The sequence below is a fragment of the Salvelinus sp. IW2-2015 genome, linkage group LG20 (genome assembly GCF_002910315.2).
Source record: "Salvelinus sp. IW2-2015 linkage group LG20, ASM291031v2, whole genome shotgun sequence".
NCBI classification, from domain to species: Eukaryota; Metazoa; Chordata; class Actinopteri; order Salmoniformes; family Salmonidae; genus Salvelinus; species Salvelinus sp. IW2-2015.
In genome coordinates this window covers 38,445,006-38,466,852 of record NC_036860.1, presented here as the reverse complement: position 1 = coordinate 38,466,852, position 21,847 = coordinate 38,445,006, and the positions used below count along the sequence as shown (strand labels likewise).

The window sequence follows — 21,847 nt, the reverse complement described above, 5'->3', positions numbered from 1 at the left end:
AAGAAAAAGGCTATTTTGGGTTTAGTGGTTAGGTTTAGGGTTAGGGTTACAATTAGGGTTAGGGGTTAAGGTTAGGTTTAGGGGTTAGGGATAATAGGATTTTGAATGTGAATCACTTGTTTGGTCCCCACAAGGATAGTAAAACAAGTTTGTGTGTGTGTGTGTGTGTTGTAGCGCCAGTCGGACAGAACTGGAGCGTTTCACTCCAGATGTTAGCGAGAGCGCTATTTTGGGCGAGCACATCAACGGGGCAACAATACTTTATCAGCACTATGCTATTTCTTCCCTCTGAAGACATGTTAACGTCTTTTTGTCCATGTCGGGAAGAATGGGGTCATATGGAGCGTTTGTATGTATGATATATCGCGTCCCATTCATGTCGCTGGACTTTGTAACCTGGCACATAGGAAAATAATGGTTCAGGGTGTTTTGACCAAAATGGTGCTTTACTAAATGTTACTTCCTGCATTGGTTGTGCTAGCTGTGTGGATGAGTGTTAAGGCTCCAACATTATCATTGTCTCCTGGGTCTGTGTGGTTGTTGTGGGTGGAAACTCTAATAAAAGTGGGGAACAATATTGTGACGAGCAGCCCGGCCACAGTAGTGTTGAAGAATGGCCGGCGTTAACGATGGCTTCTATTCTCCTCCTTCTGCCTCCTACCAAGCACACCACACACCACACACACACACACACACACACACACACACACCACACACACACACACCACACACACACATAACACACAGAGCGAGAAGTAACCACGCCCGGGGGCCATTTTTCCTCTCCAGTCGCAGAAAGGTTAAGCAACTCCACCAGAAGAGAGAGAGAGGAGTGAGTGAGTGAGTGAGGAAAAAAAGAGAAGGGAGGAAAGCAAACATCTCCAAGCCGACAGAGACTGTGCTGAAAGAGAGAGGGAGGAAAATGAAAATCTAATGGGCTAAATCTGTGAAATGTCGTGCTGGCCCAGGGGGATTGGGCTGTGAGAAAGGGGGCACAGGATATGAAGGGAAGAGATGGAGGGGGAGAGGGATAGTGGTGAAATGGAAAGGATTACCAGAGGCATATCGTAGTGTTCCGGACTCGTCCGGCCACAGAGCCTGACCGGAGGGGTTAACAGCTAATTTCTGACAGGCGTTGGCGATGGAAAGGTCAGAGGGGCAGAGAGGAGAGGGCCCCGGCCCCTAGTTCAGTCCAGAAAACACACACATACCTCCAACACCGCTACAGGCGTCATCTGCACAACTTTGGTTCACTCTGGTTTAAGTCAGCTGAGGTGGTGACATTTTAATGTCAGCTATCTGGGTTCAAAATGCATCCAGGGTGAGCTCAACGGATGAAACCATATTCAGCACATTTACATAGTTATGATTAAGCTTTTTGAATGAGTTGTAGAGTAATTGTGGAGTCCCCAACACCTTGACCTACTGCAGTGTTCCCAAAGTCGCTGGGAGTCTTGTTCATAACTTCATGACATTTGAGTTCCATATTCAACACTTGAGAGCTGTGAATTTAAACTTGAATCCAAACCCCTGAACTTGAACCTGTGGCCATTAGCTAATGTATTTTGAAGAGAGAAAGCTACCACTCTCTACTACTCAACCCTCCCGTCTGGGAGCCCCACCAGACGCCAAGACAGGAAACCCTCCAGGAAAGGGGATATTGGAGGTTTTCAGGTGTGTCCCGCCGCTCACACTCCGTCCTTAAGGACTTCATTAATCAGCGTGTTTTCACAGCAGAGCCCATCTTAAGGCGCAGAGGGCAAACACCTTGGAGTGGATTCAAGAGGCCCAGGCCTCACCGGTCCTCTGTAGTCTGGGGTCAGGGCCCGTACGGTGTGAATACGGTTCACTGTGGCTCACTGTACACAGGGAATGGAGATGTTTGTTCTCTCTCACTGTGGTCTTACTAAGGGTTTACCGTGATCAGGTAGTGGACTACTGTGTGGGGATGTTGTGGGTTCCCAGAACTCGGCACGGTTGCAGCCAAGGAAAGTTCCGTACAAGGTGCTGCCTGTCTGCTCTACATCCCTGAGTCTCAGCCTTAGATTCCTAATTATCAGGGATTCCTGATTTACCCACTTCCGACATATACTCATTTGCGTTCTTCGGTTAGGGGTGGATTGTGCATCGGTGCCATGACCACAGATCACACGCTGGTAATACATATATTTTTTCCCTCTAAACCTAATCACTGATCCTCCACTCTGCGTTACAGCAGCATTTCCTTTCCCTAATTCTCAAATCCAGGCAAATCCAAAGGTATTTCATAATACTTTGCATCTGTACCTTGATTGAACTATCATATTTGGGTTGCATTAGTATCAAGAGCAGCACACACTGTTTATACCTGGCTATCTAGTTAATATCACAAAGCTTTGCCCTTATATTTCTCTCCAGCAGCTTTTCCAATTGGATTGTGTTGTCCAAATACAGAATGCTTTGAACAGTGGAGGAGAGGTTATGTTATATGATTTGGACTGCAGCCAGGGGGTTGTATTGGCCCGTGTGTGTCGTTTCCATCCACAACAGTATCGGTATAGCATTGCAATGTTTTATAGAAGCAGTTGATCTCCAGTGTATTATTAATAACAATGCATCTCAATGATAATCCCCGCTCATTACAAATATGCCGTGCACTTAAAATGTGACACGAAACCCAATTTACATCATTAAAAGCATTTAAACGTTATTATCTGTAATTAGATGTTGCCATTAAATTAAGCATGGCAACATTTGGCTCCACTCGGCGTGCGAGCGGTGCCACAGAATGAGCCTGCCTAAATGTAGGGGGCCCACTGAGAGGAGACTGTTATCTGAGCCCTGCAATTCTGACTGGCTAGGGTAATTTAAAAAACCAAGGGTAGAAATACCACCGTCGTCCCAACAAACACACTCTCACACACTTGCAATTGGTTGACACGCCATAGTGTTTCTATTTGCTGGAGTGGATTTAACACCTGTTCCCCTATTGCCGAAAAGTGAATATCAATGTCAAATTCAAACGTGCACATTCAGTTCGGACTCTAGTAAATCCTATTGAGTCACTATGAACACTAGTCCAGTGGCTGGCGGAGGAGCATAAAGTGGGGGATAATACTAACCCTCGGAGCGTCCCTTTAACCCTGGGGTTAAGCATGGAGAGATGTGAATAAACACCTAAGCCGAAAGCCATTTGTGAGCTTGAGCCCGGCGCTAAACATAATGGAAAAATATGATATGAGATCAGTGTGTATTAAGACGATATTAGTGTAATCCCTCTGTTTTACGGCAGGGCTTGTCCGCATGGCTCAGGAAGGGACCCAGTGGCAGGGTGGGAGACTGCAGGATTAGGGTGTAATTGAGAGGGGCTTAATGGGACAGGCCAGGGGAAACGCAACAAGCAGCAAGCCAACTTTGGAGGACGGCGCGCGCTCTCTCATACACACACACAGTAGGGACATATTACACAGTAACAATCCAGTCATGGATGTAAATATACATTGTATACATGTATACACAATTGTGTGGAAATGCACCTACAGAACGTTACAGGGCATGCAAACACTCAGTCCCACTCATGTGATCACTTCTCTTGTTGCTTGTGTGCCAAGCCTATTGTTGTTTGCCTCCTTGTTGATTGCGTGCCTCTTCTTCCTGCAGGGCCAATGAGATTGAGGTGGTGATGTCAGACCTGGAGAGAGCCAATCAGGTGAGTTCCTGGCTGTTCTTAACACCTCTTCACAACCATCCTATCAAAGGATTCAAACAGACATACTACTCTTACACCCTTTGGCCTTAGTTTCAATGTATCTGAATAAGTGGCTTGATACAGGAGATGCTCTGTTTCAAATGCATTCCAAATGTTATTCCTCAAAGTATGTAACATACTGAAGTATGAGATAAATGTCATATGAGAAAGGAAATATATCTAAGTGAAACTAGCCTCTTGAATAACAATGAAGACACACAAAGACTGCGCTATTAGAGGCTCTGCAGTGTGACTAATCTGGCGTTGCCTCTATCTTTGGCCTCCTTTAATGTATTCTCCATGTTTTTCGCCCAGACACATCACGGTGGTGATTAGCCATTATTTACACTGAGACGACCCTTTGATATCAGCCAAGAAGTCAAGGCAAGATAATGCGCAGCAGTGTAATTACTCTATATGGGCTTTGGGTCTGCAGTTGAAAACTATCGCCGCAGCCGTTACCATGTGATCTTGTTTATATCAGATTAGTTAGAATGTGAACGCGTTCCGTTTGTGTGTGTCATCCAAGCAGGTTGGCATGAAGTTAATGTTGACTGCTGGAGACCAGGGCCTGATTCACAAGATTGCAATTATTTCCTTAACTATAGACTTATGAAGAAAGTTAAGCAAAGTTGCTATTCCTCAAAAGGGTTATTGGAAATGTTCTTGCATTATTTCTTATGTTTCTAGTTAAGTACAAAGTTCAGAAGAAATTAGATTCTTGAAAATGAAGTTAATGCATTTCTTCTTGGAAATGTTCTTAATTCCAAGATGGCTAAACCCTGGTCTTAAACTCAGGGCAATGAGAGAATAAGCTAATAAAGGAATTGAACATGTTTCATTCACTCACACACTTCATCTGAAAGTTTCAGTATTGATTATTTTAAACCCAAAACATTTTTTAGAGCAGTATAATATCAGTAAGAAATATGCTAACATGATTGCTAGCTAGATAGCAAGCTAGATCGGTTGCCTAGCAAAAATGATCTTAAGAAGATAGTTAAGAATTTCGTAAGAAAATATTTGAGAAGTTTGTAAGAAAAACAATATTAAGATATTTTTGAGGAATTGTACTTACAAACTATTTTTTTAAGGAGCTTTTTACATTTTTGTGTTTGAAATGTTTGTAAGTCTTGGCCCAGGTAGTTGGAAATAAGCCGGTCACTGATGTTGATCTATTAGCTCAGTTGGTGAGGTGATTAGTTGTCAGGTGACATGGTTGGAACAAAACCCTGCAGTACCTGAAACACTCCAGCACCAGGGTTTCCTTATAGTACAGGTAGGTCTTCACTTAGCAGGGCTAACTCAGTCATTTTCAACTGTAGCCCACTATGACATGCCAGTTATGGCATTGTCGCTGAGCCCGCCCTTCACAAGACAGATGAGGGCCCCATCCCGCAGTACAGAACAGAGCAGTACGGTGTCGTGCCGTCAGCTGTACCACTCTGGGCGCGTGTCTCCCCTTATCAGCTGTCATGCTCCCGTTCTTCTCCTCACCCGTCTGTGGATCCGCACTGTGTGTCTGTGTGTGCACACGCACTCGCTGTCACTTTGTTCTTGTAATCACCCGTCTCATCCGCCTCGGCGCAGCAGACACACACTCCTCATATCTGCTATCAGAGAGACAGAGTGGTTGAGGTGGTGGTGGGGGAGGGGGGGGGGGATCGCTGGTGTCGGCCTTCTACAGACGACACTTCATTCACTCCCCTCCCAATGACTGGGCAAGTTGCAGTGCCATTCCATCACGCACGCTATAAATGGTGGTACAAGCACTTCCAATCATGGTCACGTAGCTGTGTAACAGTGTATATGTGAGAGACAATGGAAGAGAAACATGTTACTGTAGTGCACACTGTTAAATGGTATTCTTTGAAAGTATATTTATAATGTATGGGTATCTGTTTTCATCACATTTCAATATACATTAGTCTACACCTACACTTAAAAGTAAAATCTCCCTGAAGGTTTTACTGTGTCTGCTTACCTTGTTTCTCTCTGGCTACCACGTAATTAAAGGGAGCCTGCTGATTAGAATTTGTAAATAGAATCACCCAAAACAATTATTTGTCATTATATTAAATGGCGCCCTCATTACCCAAACTTTTGGAATAACTTAGCCGCCTTAAAATGTTTAAATCTCCATAATTCCATAAAGATGAAGGCTTTAGCGCCTGATATATCTAAAGGTTGAATGTTTAAGCACCTTCAACATGTAATGAGTCATTAGGATGCATTGTGTTCTTCTCCCCCTTGTCTTCTTTTGTGGGTCAGAGATTGTCTGATGGAGGGGGGTATGCATGTATTACACAACCATGACAGAGAAATTGCTGTGGGTCTAAATTCTGTACTTACTGTTCTATCTTGGAACTGGAGACGTGTGTGTGTGTGTGTGTGTGTGCAATTCAAACTTTAGCACAAATCATAAATAAATGTCTATCAAACAAACATGTAGGTTATATTAGCAGATCTCAACTTTAGATTTGGTCCTTGATGAATGGCTTGAGACCTACAGTGATTTATCTTATGGTTGTCTGTAGACAGTACATGACAGCGAATGGTGGGATAGTGGGGAAACTTGACTCTCTCTCCTTCAGAGAGCGGATGTAGCGGAGAGGGAAGCAGAGGCTCTTCGGGAACAGCTGACGTCCGCCAACAAGTCTCTCCAGCTTGCCACACAGATCCAGAAGGCCCCTGACATGGAGCAAGCCTTGGAGGTTCTGTCACGCTCCAGTCTGGAGGTGGAGCTGAGCGCCAAGGAGCGGGAGGTACTGCACTTGGCTGAGGACGTGCAGAGACTGCAGGCCAGCCTGGCCAACGTCCGTGAGAACTCGGCCTCGCAAATCAGCCAGCTGGAGCAGCAGCTCAGCACCAAGGAGAGCTCACTCAAGGTCAGCCCTCCAGGGGCCCTGGTTATTCCCATAACACTGAGGGCCCTGGTTAGTCCCATAACACTGAGGGCCCTGGTTAGTCCTATAACACTGAGGGCCCTGGTTAGTCCCATAACACTGAGGGCCCTGGTTAGTCCCATAACACTGAGGGCCCTGGTTAGTCCCATAAWACTGAGGGCCCTGGTTAGTCCCATAACACTGAGGGCCCTGGTTAGTCCCATAACACTGAGGGCCCTGGTTAGTCCCATAACACTGAGGGCCCTGGTTAGTCCTGTACATTAGTCAGTTATGAAGATTAGGCCTAACCACACTGTGTGCCATGGTAAGAAAAGCTGCAGTTGTCAGTAGTACTTTATAATGCGTCCATGAGCATCCCGTTAATGCATTTGGATATTGTGCACAAGATAAGCTCTACCTTTCAGCTTGAACTCAGAAAAACAGTCATTTACAAATGAAACATGTCAGGACCCTCTGACTAATGCATAGCCCTGAACCCTCTCTCCCTAAACGTCACAGTGGTTTTACTGAACTCTGCAGGGCACCCCACACAAGACTCTACATTTAGGACTTGACTGACACGTCTTTGTATCTATGGAGACTGAACAGACATGTCATACCCAGTGAGCTTTATGCACAGAGACTGTAGAGCAGGGGTCGGCAACAGGCGGCCCGTGGGCCAAAACCAGCCTCCGAGTGATTTATTTTTTATATATACAATTAGGATTTTTGTAGTTGCCTACCTCTGCTGTAGAGCTTCTCTATTGGAATTTGTCACAACAAGTGTAGCTGCATGGTGATGTGTTTTTAGAGACTGCAGAAAGACAAATGAGTAGAGTTGTTATGTACATGTTCCAATGCACTGAGCTATCTAAAATGTGCACATGCTAATACACTGGGACTCCTCAAGATAACATATTCTACATTTACATTTGAGTTATTTAGCAGACTCTCTTATACAGAGCGACTGACTGTCTCACCTAAGATAGCTAGGTGACAAAGCCACATCACAGTTGTAGTACATTTTTCCTCAATAAAGAAGTCAGCAAAGTCGGTGCTAGTAGGAAAAGACAAGTGCAAGTTTCTTTTGGGGGGGGGTAAGATACTCTTTGAAGAGTATACATTGACTCTCCAAATGTTTGCTTCCCCATGCATTGGTCCTCGCTACTTTATGAGAGTAACGAAGTGTCTCTCTCTCCACTCAGCAACTGGAGGAGAAACTGCAGGAGCAGGCAGACTACGAAGACATCAAGAAAGAGCTCAGGTTAATTCATTTTCCCTCTGTCTGCCTTCCCTCCCCTCAGCCACAGGCGTCAGTTCAATAAACCATACAAATTAACCAGGATAAATTCATTCCGAGCCTAAACTTGTGATGCCACCGGTGCAAGTATGTAAGACCTGGCTTCGTCCAAGGTCGGGTCGGTACGGATTCACTCTAATGCCATTCGGACACTCTGCCAAACCACCCTCAAGACTATCATTAACCTTTAGATTTAGCCCCTGAATGTGGATGCGCAGAGTCCGATTTTTATTGGCTAAGCACTGGTAGTGCTTATCAGAGAAGCTAGTTTGATTGGACAGTGGGCCTTCACGTTCAACCTCTGTTTGCCACTGCTTTCTTATCTGATTTGGATGTTTTGGGGTCTGGAGATGGGATGCTAACATGGCTGTGCTGTAGACTCATTAAAGGGGTATGTACTGGATGCTTTCTCCTCACATGTGGGTTTATTGACATCACACTTCTTGTTTCTTTTAAAAGTATAGCTACTTTTAAAGGTAACTCTTTTGAAACCATTGATTGCAGTTGGGAAATATATTGTGTACGGTAGCTCAGTAAATTATATTTGTTAATATAAAAAAGGTTGAATAAACCAAGGAAATCTGTTATGATAAATGTCATTTTTAATCTTCACTCATTATCAACATTCATGTCCTTAGCTTTATTGCGGCGTATTTTTTTTATTTTTATGGCAGTGGCTTGTATAAGCTCCAGCGTTTCTGGTCTGGCATCTCAAGACGGTGAACCGTTTCTTCCGTTGTTTGGTGTTGTGCTGTGTGTTATCTCGGTCCAAGCCAGTAACAAGAAGGCTGACTATGTTAAGTTTGGCCGATAAGATAATTGCCCATGTTTAGGGAACTGGGGCGTTGTCTTGCCAGGATTTAACAATCTCCGCTCATCTGAGGAAGGGGCCGTCTGGACATTAATTTGGTAACTGGATTTTCAGGCATTATTTTCCCAATTGGAAGAAGTCGTAAAGGTAGTATCAGTGAATGGTTCTGTTTGTGAGAGTTTTTCGAGCCACTATGATGGTCAGCCAAAGAGCGGTTTGTGTGAATTTGTATTGATAGGCCGCCTGGAATCCCAAAGGGAAGCATTCCTCTCCTAATAGACCAAAGTGTCTTTATTTGCCTCCCAACCTTTTCATAGACGCCTTTTCCTTTATAGATAATATCGCCTGGAATCCAATTGGCACCCAGTACATGATTGAATAACCCATTTTAATTACTATGATTGGCTCTAAGGATTTCATTGCATTATCAGATTTCGATGGTCAGAGAGGAGTGAAGGACTTGTATTGAGCCGACTCTCTTTGTGACATATCGCTTTGCCACTGCCTGTCGCTGATTTAGATATTCTGTAGGGCTGGTAGCAGATATATTTCAGTCCTATGGTACTGTGTCTATTTGTGATCTCCTTTTTGTAGTGGGTGCAGTAATCAAGTGGTCCATTTTCCCTTGTTTACTTTACAGTTTCCGCAAGTCCGTAGAGTTCGGCTCTTCAAACTGCTCTTCAGCACAGGTATGGAGGCTGAATGTTGCATTTGAGTTGGATTTGAACAATATTTAGACAGTATATCTTATCAAAACAATGTTTAACAATGTACTCTGTGTCAGGACTCTAAGAAGCCTCTGGAGTTGTTGTTGGAGAAGAGTCGAGGCCTGCATTCTGAGAGCTCCTCCCTGCGCCTGAACAACAGTGAGCTGAGTAGCGAGTCCTTCAAGCCACCAACACACGCATACACAGATACACGCATACACAGACATGCATATGCACACGCGCGTATATGATTTATGAAGGTGACTTATCAATCAGACATCTGCTGTGGACTATGTAGTGTTTCTTTGCAACCTGGGAACTTGCCAACTGACATTAGTGTTCCCTGTTAGTGAGCATTTCTCCTTTGCCAAGATAATCCATCCACCTGACAGGTGTGGCATATCAAGAAGCTGATTAAACTGCATGATCATTACACAGGTGCACCTTATGCTGGGGACAATAAAAGGCCACTCTAAAATGTGCAGTTTTGTCACACAATACAATGCCACAGATGTCTCCAAGTTTTGAGGGAGTGTGCAATTGGCATGCTGACTGCAGGAATGTCCACGAGAGCTGTTGCCAGAGAATTGAATGTTAATTTCTCTACCATAAGCCACCTCCAACCGTCGTTTTAGAGAATTTGGCAGTACGTCCAACCGGCCTCACAACCGCAGACCACGTGTAACCACGCCAGCCCAGGACCTCCACATCCGGCTTCTTCATCACCCAGAAAGCTGATGAAACTGAGTAGTATTTTGTGGAGAAAAGCTAATTCTGATTGGCTGGGCCTGGTTACCAAGAGGCCCACCCACAGCTGCATTTCATATTTATTCTGTAAAAAAAACATTTAAATTAGCCCTATAGGCCAATTTCCACAAGTGTAAAGGGTTAACCAGTATCAGAACAGCCGATCAGATATCAGCAGTTTTTTTTGTGTGATATACATGTAGACACAACCACAAAGTCAATTCCTGGTGTGAACTGCCCTGTGTCAAGGTCTTATTCACGGGCTGGAACAGAACAGGCCCGTAAGCACTGATAGAGTTGTTTACAAAGAGATGGCTGATGTTTTGTTGAACTCATTGAGCCTAATTCAGTGATACACAGAGCCCTAGTATTCCACCTTTGATCTCTGATCCCTTATCGTCCTCTCTTGTCACGACATGCCAGCTCTTTGAACCGCATACCCCATATTCAGTGGCCTTACACAGACCCATAGACGTACACTCATAAACACACAAACTCACAAACGTAATGGCTTTTTTCATCTGTTAAGTCTCCTTGTCTACAATCCTGAGACTGAATGATATCTGTCACAGAGAGCTTTTTGATAGTGTACACATTGTCTGAGCTGAAGTTACTCCAGACCAGACTGTAATGGGGAGAAAAAGTACATCATTAGCCTTCATGGGCCTGTGCCTCTGTGTGTGTGCCAGGGTGCTTCAAACTTAAAAGGACACACAGTCCTTTTGTTTCTGTACTCTGTCAGTCGCCTAGAGGGGTTATAGACAGGAAGTCCAGTAGTCAAACAGGAAGCAGCGCCAGCTATCTCCGCCAGCAAAAGAAGAGACCGTTAGACTTAAAGGAAAGACGGTTATCTCTCTTGGAGCTTTTTCTTTTCTACAAGTATAGAGACACACTTCTAAAGAATGTGTCAACTGTTTCCATTGGCACACTCCCACGTTTGATACAAAGAAAAAAAGATAACTGTCTGGCCCGTTAATGTATAATAGATTTGAATTGAAGGGTTCGATGCAGACAGTCTGCTCACACCATTAAGATTGAAGTGCTGCTGCTTCCTCAGCGCGGTACTCGTCTTGTCTGGCTTCTCGATTTATCTCATTCAGAGAATCAGCCCTTTAAACAGGGGGATTTCAGAGATACTGTAACATTTTCTGTGATACATTTCAACAGGATCACTTTTTGAAGTTCCTTGTTATCTCCATTTCTGTAAACGCCTTGACTTTACATCTGCTACCCAACTGCTTAGACTCTGGGGATGAAAAGATTGGGGACTTGTAGGTCCTTGGTGTACAATACCAACCTTTTGGTACTGGTTTTACACCTGCTGGTGATCAGTTTGCCTTTTTTCAGTTAAAGAAAAATAAGTGTCTTCCACTTTGGAGAGCTTTAGCTTTCTATTCTAATTTACCTCAGTATTCTCTTTTAAAATCTCTCCCTAAAGTTTATTTTACCCTAAACTCCAAGATTTGATCTCTCCAAAAAATGACCTAACCACACCACAGGCTAGGGGTCTCTAACCACACCACAGGCTAAGGGTCTCTAACTAGACAAACAGGTACCGACCCCTGCTTGTGTTTGGAGGCTACATCTCATCTTTACGGGTTAAGGTCAGTTTGCTTGCTTCCCAGGGCTGTTTGGGTAGTGCATCTGTGACAACACAGATTGCAGTTGCGTGTTGGGGGGTGGGGGTAGTGGAGGGGCAGAGTGCAGCCCACCCTGGGCGAGGAGAAGGGGGCCACTGGAGGTCAGACGCTGGTGGAGACAAAGTGATCCAGTATGCTAATGAAGCCCCGTTAGTCTCTCCTACCAATGTGCCCTTTACCACTCGGTCGCTCTGGAAATGTCATCCCAATTGGCTTAAGGGTCTCCTCCCTCCCTCCCCCGCCCTCGAAAATGAAGCATTTCATTTGTATTCCTAATGGGATCTCTCGTTGTCCTACCAGATCATGTCTGTGAAACCAAAGGTGCTGTTTGGCTACAGGTCGGACCGGCATCTTACTTGGTTACTTCCCAATGTGATTTTGGATTCATTCATGTTAATGATTGTAAAATGTTATCAGTTTCATGAGAATAACTAAATGTTATGTGCCTGATGATCATGGTCTCTTTTGCAATGGTGTTGGGCCTATGGCTATACCTGACATTAATCAAAGTGCACAAGGAAAAGTACGTAAAGAGCAATTATTGCTTGGCAGCCATTGTTTATCATTGCTGTATAGTAAGTTTTGCTACTGTCCCCACACTCTGATGAACACACCACAGGCACACACACCACTGATGTTAACCCACCATGAAATATGCGAATCCCAACTCTACCTTTAGTGAGTGGTGGCCTGGAGGTGGTGAGATGCAGGAGCAGGTTAAAGGAGGGTAGGCAGGGCATACACCACACAGCAGGTAAGCTAGGCACCTTTGCCTGTGTCCATATCCTGGGACATGCCTGCCAGATGCTTCCCTTCACTACTGCTCAGTGTCCCTTTCCACGGCCAGAAGCCCAACTGGCAAATACACACACTCCATCAGTGCCTCTCCACTCTAATGTTATGCTACTCCACTGGAGTACACTGCACCCCCCCCAGTCTAGATATTTTTTAATTTATTTTGGACTTTGTTGACGCCACATGATGTATTGATCTGTGTCATGTTTTGTCTGGTTACACAGGTTTGAGAGAGCGAAAGGTCAAAGAGTCATCAGAGGGACAACAGCGTCTTTGCAACACACCCATGGGCACCAACTTGAAGGGCTCCCCTCCCCCTCCCTCCTCTCAGCTCCTCCTGCGCACTGGCTCAGGTGGTTCCTCCGACACCACCCCTGTCACTGGCAATGGCACACACCACTTCTCGCCCACGAGTGGCGGGCTGGGTGGGCAGGACTTCTTCAGCCACACCTCTCTGGCGTCGGCGGGCACCGCTTTCCCCCTGGGGGGCAAGGTGGTGCTCAACTCCCTGCTGCAGCGCCAGCTCATGCAGACCTTTTACTCCAAAGCCCTGCAGGACTCAGTGTCCGCCTCCGGCCAGGCCCTGCTCTTCTCCCCTTCCAACTACCCCACCCATAACTCCCTTTCAGCCAGCCCCCTACCACCCCATCAGTCTTTGCAGTCGCAATCCCAGCACCCGTCAGCGTGCAGCCCGGATGTCAACGGCCTAGCCCCCTCACCCAGCCAGTCAGAAGGGGCGGGGAGTGTCTCGGAAGGCGAAGACATGGACACGTCTGAGATAGCGCGTCAGGTCAAGGAGCAGCTGATCAAGCACAACATCGGGCAGAGGATCTTTGGCCACTACGTGTTGGGGTTGTCTCAGGGCTCGGTCAGTGAGATACTGGCCAGGCCCAAGCCCTGGAACAAGCTGACCATCCGGGGCAAGGAGCCCTTCCACAAGATGAGGCAGTTCCTGTCCGACGAGCAGAACATTCTGGCACTGCGCAGCATCCAGGGGAGGCAGAGAGGTGAGACTGACGGAAATGTGTCCACACACTTCACACAGCACACATCAACTGCTCACACACACATAGCTGAGCACATCACATATACACACATATTTTAGTGATGTCTCTGCCTCCAGGTGCTTTGCATCACACGTCAAGTTCCAATTCCTAGGTGAGATATTTCTGATGAGTATAGAACGGTAACCTCGTAATTACCAGACTGATTACCACTGATTCCATTCATGTAAACTCGCGAGATTAGGCGGCTTGCGAGGCTAGTAGAACGGCCCCAGGTTCAGGCAGGTGTTCTGTTTCTGTGTTACAGTAGCTTCAGTATGGTCCTGCTGTGCTATCCCACAAATATATGTACTCAATGGGAAAATTGGTGCTGAATGGTACATTGAATGTTGTCAGACACACTGATGCTATTCAGATTAGCAAAAGACAAACTTCAGAACGTCTCCGTTCATAGTGATCCTCAGTTAGTGCATGACCCTAACCTTAAACCTTTGACCTCACAAACGGGGGCATTTTTGGTCATTGGTGGTAGCGCTGTCTCTTTAACAGACCTTTAGACGTCCCCCCCACACTTCAGCAGTGTGGCCATAGCCAGGGCCCTTGATGAATGGACAGCGATCTTCATCGCTCCTGTCGCCAGTCATGTCGCCAGCTAAAATGCCCAGATTAACCTCGCAGACATGTTCCCTTTGCGTTGTTATCGTCTTTCGCCTGTCGTCATAGCAACCGTCCCAGGAATCAAACCCAGTAGAGGGAGGGAGCATTTACAAGCTAGTCTATCAAGATGTCATCGTCGCACGCGCCACTCAGGGTTCCATCACTTAGCGCTGTCGGCCCACTGCTTTTTGCTATTGATTTTGTTACCGTCTTAAATGGCACATTGCCGCTTGCTGCTTGGGAATGCAGCCTGTACTGTTGAGTCAGTGAGTGGGAGGCAAGCTGATCCCGTCAGATTGCAGAGGAAGATCTGTCTGAATAGGCTCAAACAGCAGTCAATAACATGCATGTCTGGACAGGCAGTGGTGCAGAGGGGTGTGTAGTGTGTTTGTGTGTACTGTGTGTTTGTGCCAGTCATGCAGAACAGAATGTTCTGAGGATAGTGCTTTAAGTCTTCGAAAAAAGCATACCCCACAGTAGTGACAGTACACATGGCGACTCAGACTGTAGCTGCGCCCCCCTGCTGCAAAGCCCTCATTCTTCACCCCAAACTGCTCATAATGCGGACACTTTCACAAGCAATTACGTCAAATTTGAGACAGATTACAAAACGCAAACCTGTACATTGGGTTCTTATTAAATGACTCCATATTTCTCCTCTTTGCTTTCTCTTTTTCCTTCTGCCCTCCCCCCCTGTAAATCTCTCGATCTCTGTATCCATCCCTCTGGCTGTGTCTGTTCCTCTGCTCTCTCTCTCTTTCTGTCTCTGGGTGAGGAACTGATACATTTGGAGCTTGGTGCTCAGTCAGTAGCGTCACAAGGCAAGATGAGAGCTGCTGCTGTCAGCAGCCCTGGACGAGAGTGAGGCAAAACAGACGGGGTATTAGGAAACTTTAACTCTCCGCGTTAAACGGCATAGGCCCACTTGGCAGTCAGGGCAGGGGTGATGTGAAAGTTTGCGCTCGGTCTAAATTTGTTCCCCTCTGTGTTAAAGCAGAGTAGTGAGTGTAGATGAATGTGCACACTGTTGCTCTGCACTCTTGTCTATTGTACTTGTTTGGACGGGCTTCAAGGAGTTGGTCTGGCAGCAAGCACCAAACCTGTCGGCCCAGGGGAGAAGTCTAACAGAAGTTTAATAGAATCATGCTGGGGAGAAATGTAATGTGGTTCTTATGCGCTGTAGCTAGTAGTTCTGTTCCATTTCAATCATTTATGTTCTCAATAACTGAACCCACAACTCACGGTCCAGTGAGTCCAAATCCCCATCAATGTCTGTTCTCGAATATGTGGAGAGTTTGACATGTGGGTTTGAATGGTAGAACATGTGGGTTGACTCAAGGGTTCTCAGAAGGCAGTTTAAGACTGTGTAGAGTGGTCTTCAATCCACTTTTGTTTCTGGCTGTTTGACAATAAGATACTGTTACCTACTACTGTGTGTATTACTTTGGCCAAAGTGTTAACAAAGAGCATGTGTGCGTTTCCAGGCATTCTATTCTGACATACTGAACCATATGGCTTCTAGCTATATTTGCGTTCTTAAGTAAGTCACTTAAAGGTTTTGTCGTGGTTGAATTGGTTTTGCCCAAATGTTAGGGTTTTTGCTCAGATGACTAGATGTTGAGGAGTTGGTCTAGTAACTGTAGATATATAGCTCTATATAGCTCAGGCCCTAACTACCACCACCATATCCTGTCTCAATTTGAGTAGAATGAAGCTGCTCCTAGACACTGATCAATTGTCAATTTTGCGTTTTCACTCTAATGGTTAACGGTTCGGATTTGGGGAGAGTAAGCTGATCTTAGATCTGTGCCTAGGGGTTATATCCACCTCCATGTGGCAGTTCAGGGTTCTGACACTTATCTTATCTGTCGCCACTTGTTTTCCAACAGAGAACCCAGGCCAGAACCTGAACAGAGTGTTTCAGGAGGTTCCGAAGCGAAGAACCGGCTCCGAAGGCTCCTCGAGGCCAGGTCTGTTCTTTGCCTTCCCTATCGTGGTTGGTTTAGTGTTTTGGTCGGCTTTTATGTTGTACAATTTGTTGTGTCAGTTAGCCATTGTCAAAGTCACTCTACCACTTCTGGCCTGGAGTCTGGTTGAAAATAGAGGGAGGAGGTTGATGTTTACCCTGACCACTGATACAGGGTCAGATATGTTTTCTTCCCCATTAAGGGGTTGGTTTATTTGATCCTAGATCTGTGGTTAAGGACACATTCTACCTCAGGCGAAAAAACGGGATTAGGCAAACGTGAAGGGGGTTATAAAGGCACCCTTTTGACGCATAGGGTGCGTCTTAAAACTTTCAGTCCAAACCAGCCCACGCAATCTCTCCCTGTCTGACATCAGGGCGAAACCTCACTTGTATAATTTAGGCTTTAAAAAGCTCCTTTATATGCTTTGCTATGTACTTTCCCCAAACCCATGCAGTGTTTCATGCCTTATGAAAATGGCCAAGGGTGTGGTGCTTACATGCAGTTTGGCACTTCGGAAGGCCGCATACACAATCATTTTCAACCCCTTTTTCTTCACAGGCGGTGGTGGCCTTGACAAAACTGTAAAACTTTAAAAACAGAGGTCCTTAGAAAAACATAATAACATCCTGTCCCCATGACCCGGCAGCTGTGCCTGTACACCACCATGGTTGTGCGTGTGTGTATATCACTGTGTATGTGTGTGAGTTAGAACGTGCTGGGGGGGGGGGGGGGCTTACGGAGTCCCCCATCCTTGCCCTGTCTGACCCCTTTTTTGTCATGATTTACTTCCAGTTCACCCCCTGTACCCAGCTGCTCCCCCCACTCACACACATGAGCGAGCGCGACCTTGCCCAATTACTCTGACCACTCACTCAGGACAAATGAGAGCGAGGAAGCCGGGAAGCTCGGGAGCCACGTTTGCAGGCCCCTCCATGTTTAACTCCAAACAGCAATTAGCCCTCACTTCTGAAGCCCATCCAAAACACCAGGTTCTTGTGTTTCTATGGAGTCTGTCCAAAGTCTGTTTTCCATTGTTGCATAGGGTAACTGGCTGGCTGGCTGCTGGAAGTGTTCTGTTCAGCGCTCATGAGGAACATGTGTAGCCGTGGCCTCTTGTGTTAACAGGATTGAGCTGTGTTGTAAAGGGAGCCCCCAGGGGAGTATTGCCGGCAGACACACACTGGTGCTGTTGCCAGGGTGAGCCATGGCGGTTTGATGTCAGAACTCACTGAAGGAGAAGGTTCAACGTCACCTTGGGTTTCCTTTTAGACAGGAGACAGTCAGTAGACTCAAACTACAGACTTTTTTTACTGGATATTTATAGGAAAATAGCACTTTTCTCTAACTCAAAACATTCAGCTTTAGATTTCACTGGCTATGTTATGACTGTGAACCTGTGACATACTGTAGTCAAAAGTAAAATACTAGCAACATAGTGTCTTCGTAAAGTATTCAGACCCCTTGACTTTTCCACATTTTGTTATGTTACAGCCCTATTCTAAAATTGCTTAAATATTTTTTCCCTCATCACTCTACACACAATACCTCATAATGACAAAGCAAAAAAAAGGTTTTTAGACATTTTTGCTAATTTATACAAAATAAAAACTGAAATATCACATTTACAGAAGTACTTTGTTGAAGCATCTTTGGCAGCAATTACAGCATCTAGTCTGTTCTTGGGTATGACGCTACAAACTTGGCACACCTGGAAGTGGACACCAGTGGTCAATTGATTGGTTCACTCATCAACATAGTGATGATTACCAATCAGAACTGTCAAATGTAGAAAGTTAAAAAAGGTTTAATATTTACCTCCCTGACCAAGACCTTCTCCCTTGATTGCTCAGTTTGGCCGGGTGGCCAGCTGTGAAGGTCTTGTGGTTCTAAACTATTCCATTTAAGAATGATGGACGCCACTGTGTTCTTGGGGACCTTCAATGCTGCAGAAATGTTTTGGACCCTTCCCCAGATCTGTGTTCGAACAATCCTGTTTTGGAGCTCTACGGACATTCCTCGACCTCATGGCTTGGTTTTTTCTCTGACATACACTGTCAACTATGGGACTTTATATAGACAGGTGTGTGCCTTTCCAAATCATGTCCAATCAATTACATTTACAACAGGTCAACTCCAATCAAGTTGTAGAAACCTCTCATGGATGATCAATGGAAACAGGGGCATCTGAGCTCAATATCTAGTCTCATAACAAAGGGCTGAATACTTATGTAAATTAATGTATTCTGTTTTTTATTTTTAATACATTTGCAAAAAATGTCTAAGCCTGTTTTCGCTTTGTCTTATGGGGTATTGTGTGTAGATTGCTGATGATTCTTTATTTTTTTTTGTATCTATTTTAGATAATGCTGTAATGTAACATATGATAAAGTCAAGGGCGTCTGAATACCTTCCGAAGGTACTGTATATTAATTACCCAAAGGTTTTATCACCCCCGTTGCTCCTGCCATCCCTCCCTTTGGTACAGTCCATTGACCCTGACCTTTTTGCCCTTCCCTAGGTAACATCACCACGCGGATCCGTACCTCGGAGAGTGGCTCAGATGAGGCATCAAGTCCATCCTGGAACAGCCAAGAGAGAGCTGCAGTTCAGAAGGCTGGTGAGTGGCTGCTCCTCTCTGACGGACACTACTCTACAGCAGGAGCTGTTAGATGTTCTATCTATTGATAGAGCTAAAATAATTGACCTCAACCCTGCTGTAAGTTGTCTGATGCTTCTTGTCTGACCCTCATACCACACTGCATGCCCCTTGTACAGAAATTGATAGGGATGGTGGGTATTGCAGTATAAGAGTTTCCTTCCCAGTGTTTTGACCTCATGCAGCCTGTAAAGTGGATGAACATACAGTAGGATGTTGATGTGGTTGACTCAAGCTTTCCCCATTTGTATCTTATTGGTCATACAATTATTCCTAAATTGCCAATGCCATAACTAATGGCCAAAACGTGCTAAGTGACTGCCCATACACTGCCTTTAGAATGTCTAAGAGATGTCCCTCGTGCTAACCCCCTCTTGACGCCGTGCACCCACTACAGATGGGTGTGGAGCAGACAGCGACGACAGACAGGTTACCCCCGGGGCATGGGCAACTATTTTGCAAAATGGATGCACAAAGTCTCAGACTCGCGTGAGGAATGGATTTAACCTTACACACTGTGTGGCCCACACGCGGAATATACAAACCAAGTACAGACTGCAAGACCACCTTTTTCTGTCAGGGAGGGGAGAAAACATTGTCCTTGACCGTCCATGTCTTAAATCTAAGGGATATGGTTCTACTAGGGAGCAGTTATTTTAGCCTCAATACATTAGAAAGACAAATGTGGCTGTATTGAAATTCTTAAGTGATGGACTGTTATTGTATAAATTACAAGCAGCTAGAATATGTTTATAAGACTTTCATAGAAATCACTTATTTTCAAATGTTACGTTTTCCTTGTTGTTTTGAACTTCAGGCATCAAACAGAAAATCCAAAACCTCACAGAATTCTTCTCTACTTCAAATTGTTTGCCATGGAGCGTCATCTGAGTTTGAGTGCAGATGGCGTTCGTAGCCTGTCTGATGATGTCTGTCTATCCTCTCTGTCTCTCCCTGCAGTAGACTCGTCCCAGCCCCCTCCCTCGTCAGCATTGGTGTGGTGAGTGGTATCGGCTCAGGTGGATCCTCCAGCTCAGACGAGACCATCCGCTCCATCCTAGAGCAGGCCAGGAGAGAGATGGAGGCCCAGCAGGCCGCCCTGGAGCCCCCATCTCAAGGGCATTCCTCCATGGGCCCCTCTGACCTGGCCCTGCTCTCTCCCAAACACCTGGGCGCTTCCACTCTCCCGGCCTCCTACTCACCCCTGGCCCTGTCCCTCAAGAAGCCCTCCATCCCCCCAACCTCCTCTCCCTCGCCCTCCTCCCTCCTGGATTTCCACTCTGCCATGGTGAAGAAGGAGGCAGGAGAGGTGGTGGGAGAAGGCGGGGGAGGAGGAGGGTTGCTAATGGATGGTGGGACCAAGCAGGGGCGAGGCTCCTGGAGGGATCAATGGTGGAGCAGTATGCACCCCGGGGGGCAGGGAGCCACGGCTAGCCTGAATGACGATGCGCGTAGTCAGGAGGACAGCAAGGAGGTACAGTAACATTAATACCACACACACTCTCTGTCTTCATGACCTCTCTCTCACCTCTGAACCATGGTGGTCCAGCCACAATGTTCAAAATGTTTTGAGAATGTGTCATATCATTAACTCATCACTGTTCTACACTCAAGGCTCATTCCCTCTGATGGAACATATACATGCTGTTTGTGTAAGTTGTTAGCTACTTCTCCTTAAACTGCTGAGATTTGTTCTGCACTACTGTCGTTTTTGTTGGTTGCCATCACTCAAATCAGCTTCTGTACACAGCCCTTGTGCAACTGAAATGTATCTGGAAAGTCGTATTAGAAGACAGAGGGCCATTGTCTATGTTCATCTGTAGCGTGCAGCTGCTCCACTCAGGACGAGGTGCTCGGAGTGCGTATGTGTGTGTGTGAGGTCCATGTCAACACCACAAACCGGATATTAGGCTCGCAGGTCTCAGAGGCAGAACATGGCCTAACCCAGCAACTCATGGGAGCTACGTTTCTTCACAACATTGAAATCATCGCCATACTCTCTCCCCCCTATCTTCTGCTCCACATACCCTCACTGGATCCATTCAATGACCGTGGCTGTGTCCTACTCCTTTATAGGGGGAAGAGAAGCCACCTACCTTCCACTCATGCCTAATCATAGCCGGCGACAGCTTGACGTTAGCGTTAGAGGTTAGCGCCCTCCCTCCACAGTGACTGTGCCGTTAGCAATTAGCTGTTAGCCTTTAGTGGCCAGCCCCATCCCCACTTCCCCACTGACTGTGCCTCTCTGTGTCTCCGCCAGAAGCCTCCCCGGCTGGCCGGCTCATCCTCGGTGCTGGCACCCTCCTCCGTCTCCATCTCCTCCTTGGACTACTGGAAGGACTGGCCCCGGGCCGAGTCCCCGTACTCCCAGGCCAGCTCTGAGCCTGGCGGGGGCACCAAAACCCAGGGGCCGAGCCGCGCCGACACACCCCAGAGCAGTCTCTCTCCCCTAAGCTTGGGGCCTCTGGGGTCCCTGTTGACCCCCGCAGCCAAACAAGCCAAGCCTGTGGTGGCGCCGCTCACTCCTGAGCAGTACGAGTTCTACATGTACCAAGAGGTGGACACGGCCGAGCTCACGCAGCAGGTCAAAGACAAGCTGGCCAAGAACGGCATCTGCCAGCGCATCTTTGGAGAGAAGGTGTGCAAGACGCCCTACTGCCCCATACCCGTGTCCTTATACTGCCTGATATACCCATCCTGCGCCAGTATAGCCTCAACTCACATCCCCCCTGTAATACTGCTCCCCTTCCCTCTCTCCCTTCCTGTCATTTCCGCCCAACTGCCCTCCACCCTCAGTCAGCACATTTCAAAACTGGGTGTACTATGCTAGCTCAGCTCTCTGTTATAGTGTGTTTGCTTAATGAATCCATTCATACGTGTGTAAATAGATTTGTGTGTAAACAGGAAACCGTCACCTTTGACATAAAACATATGTGATCCTCTAAGCT

At 46.2% G+C, this 21,847-nt stretch overlaps 1 protein-coding gene across 1 annotated transcript in view; it reads left to right on the top strand.

Annotated features, from left to right (window-relative positions):
* Window positions 1–21,847, top strand: part of LOC111979971 (homeobox protein cut-like 1) — a 98,711-nt gene that overhangs the window by 48,299 nt on the left and 28,565 nt on the right. Inside the window, exons 7-16 of the mRNA XM_070449736.1 lie at window positions 3,640–3,688; window positions 6,322–6,615; window positions 7,818–7,876; window positions 9,364–9,412; window positions 9,508–9,589; window positions 12,837–13,619; window positions 16,163–16,228; window positions 18,762–18,864; window positions 19,890–20,373; window positions 21,160–21,537. Of these exons, the coding sequence (XP_070305837.1) occupies window positions 3,640–3,688; window positions 6,322–6,615; window positions 7,818–7,876; window positions 9,364–9,412; window positions 9,508–9,589; window positions 12,837–13,619; window positions 16,163–16,228; window positions 18,762–18,864; window positions 19,890–20,373; window positions 21,160–21,537 (2,347 nt within the window). The remainder of the gene's footprint in view (window positions 1–3,639; window positions 3,689–6,321; window positions 6,616–7,817; window positions 7,877–9,363; window positions 9,413–9,507; window positions 9,590–12,836; window positions 13,620–16,162; window positions 16,229–18,761; window positions 18,865–19,889; window positions 20,374–21,159; window positions 21,538–21,847) is intronic.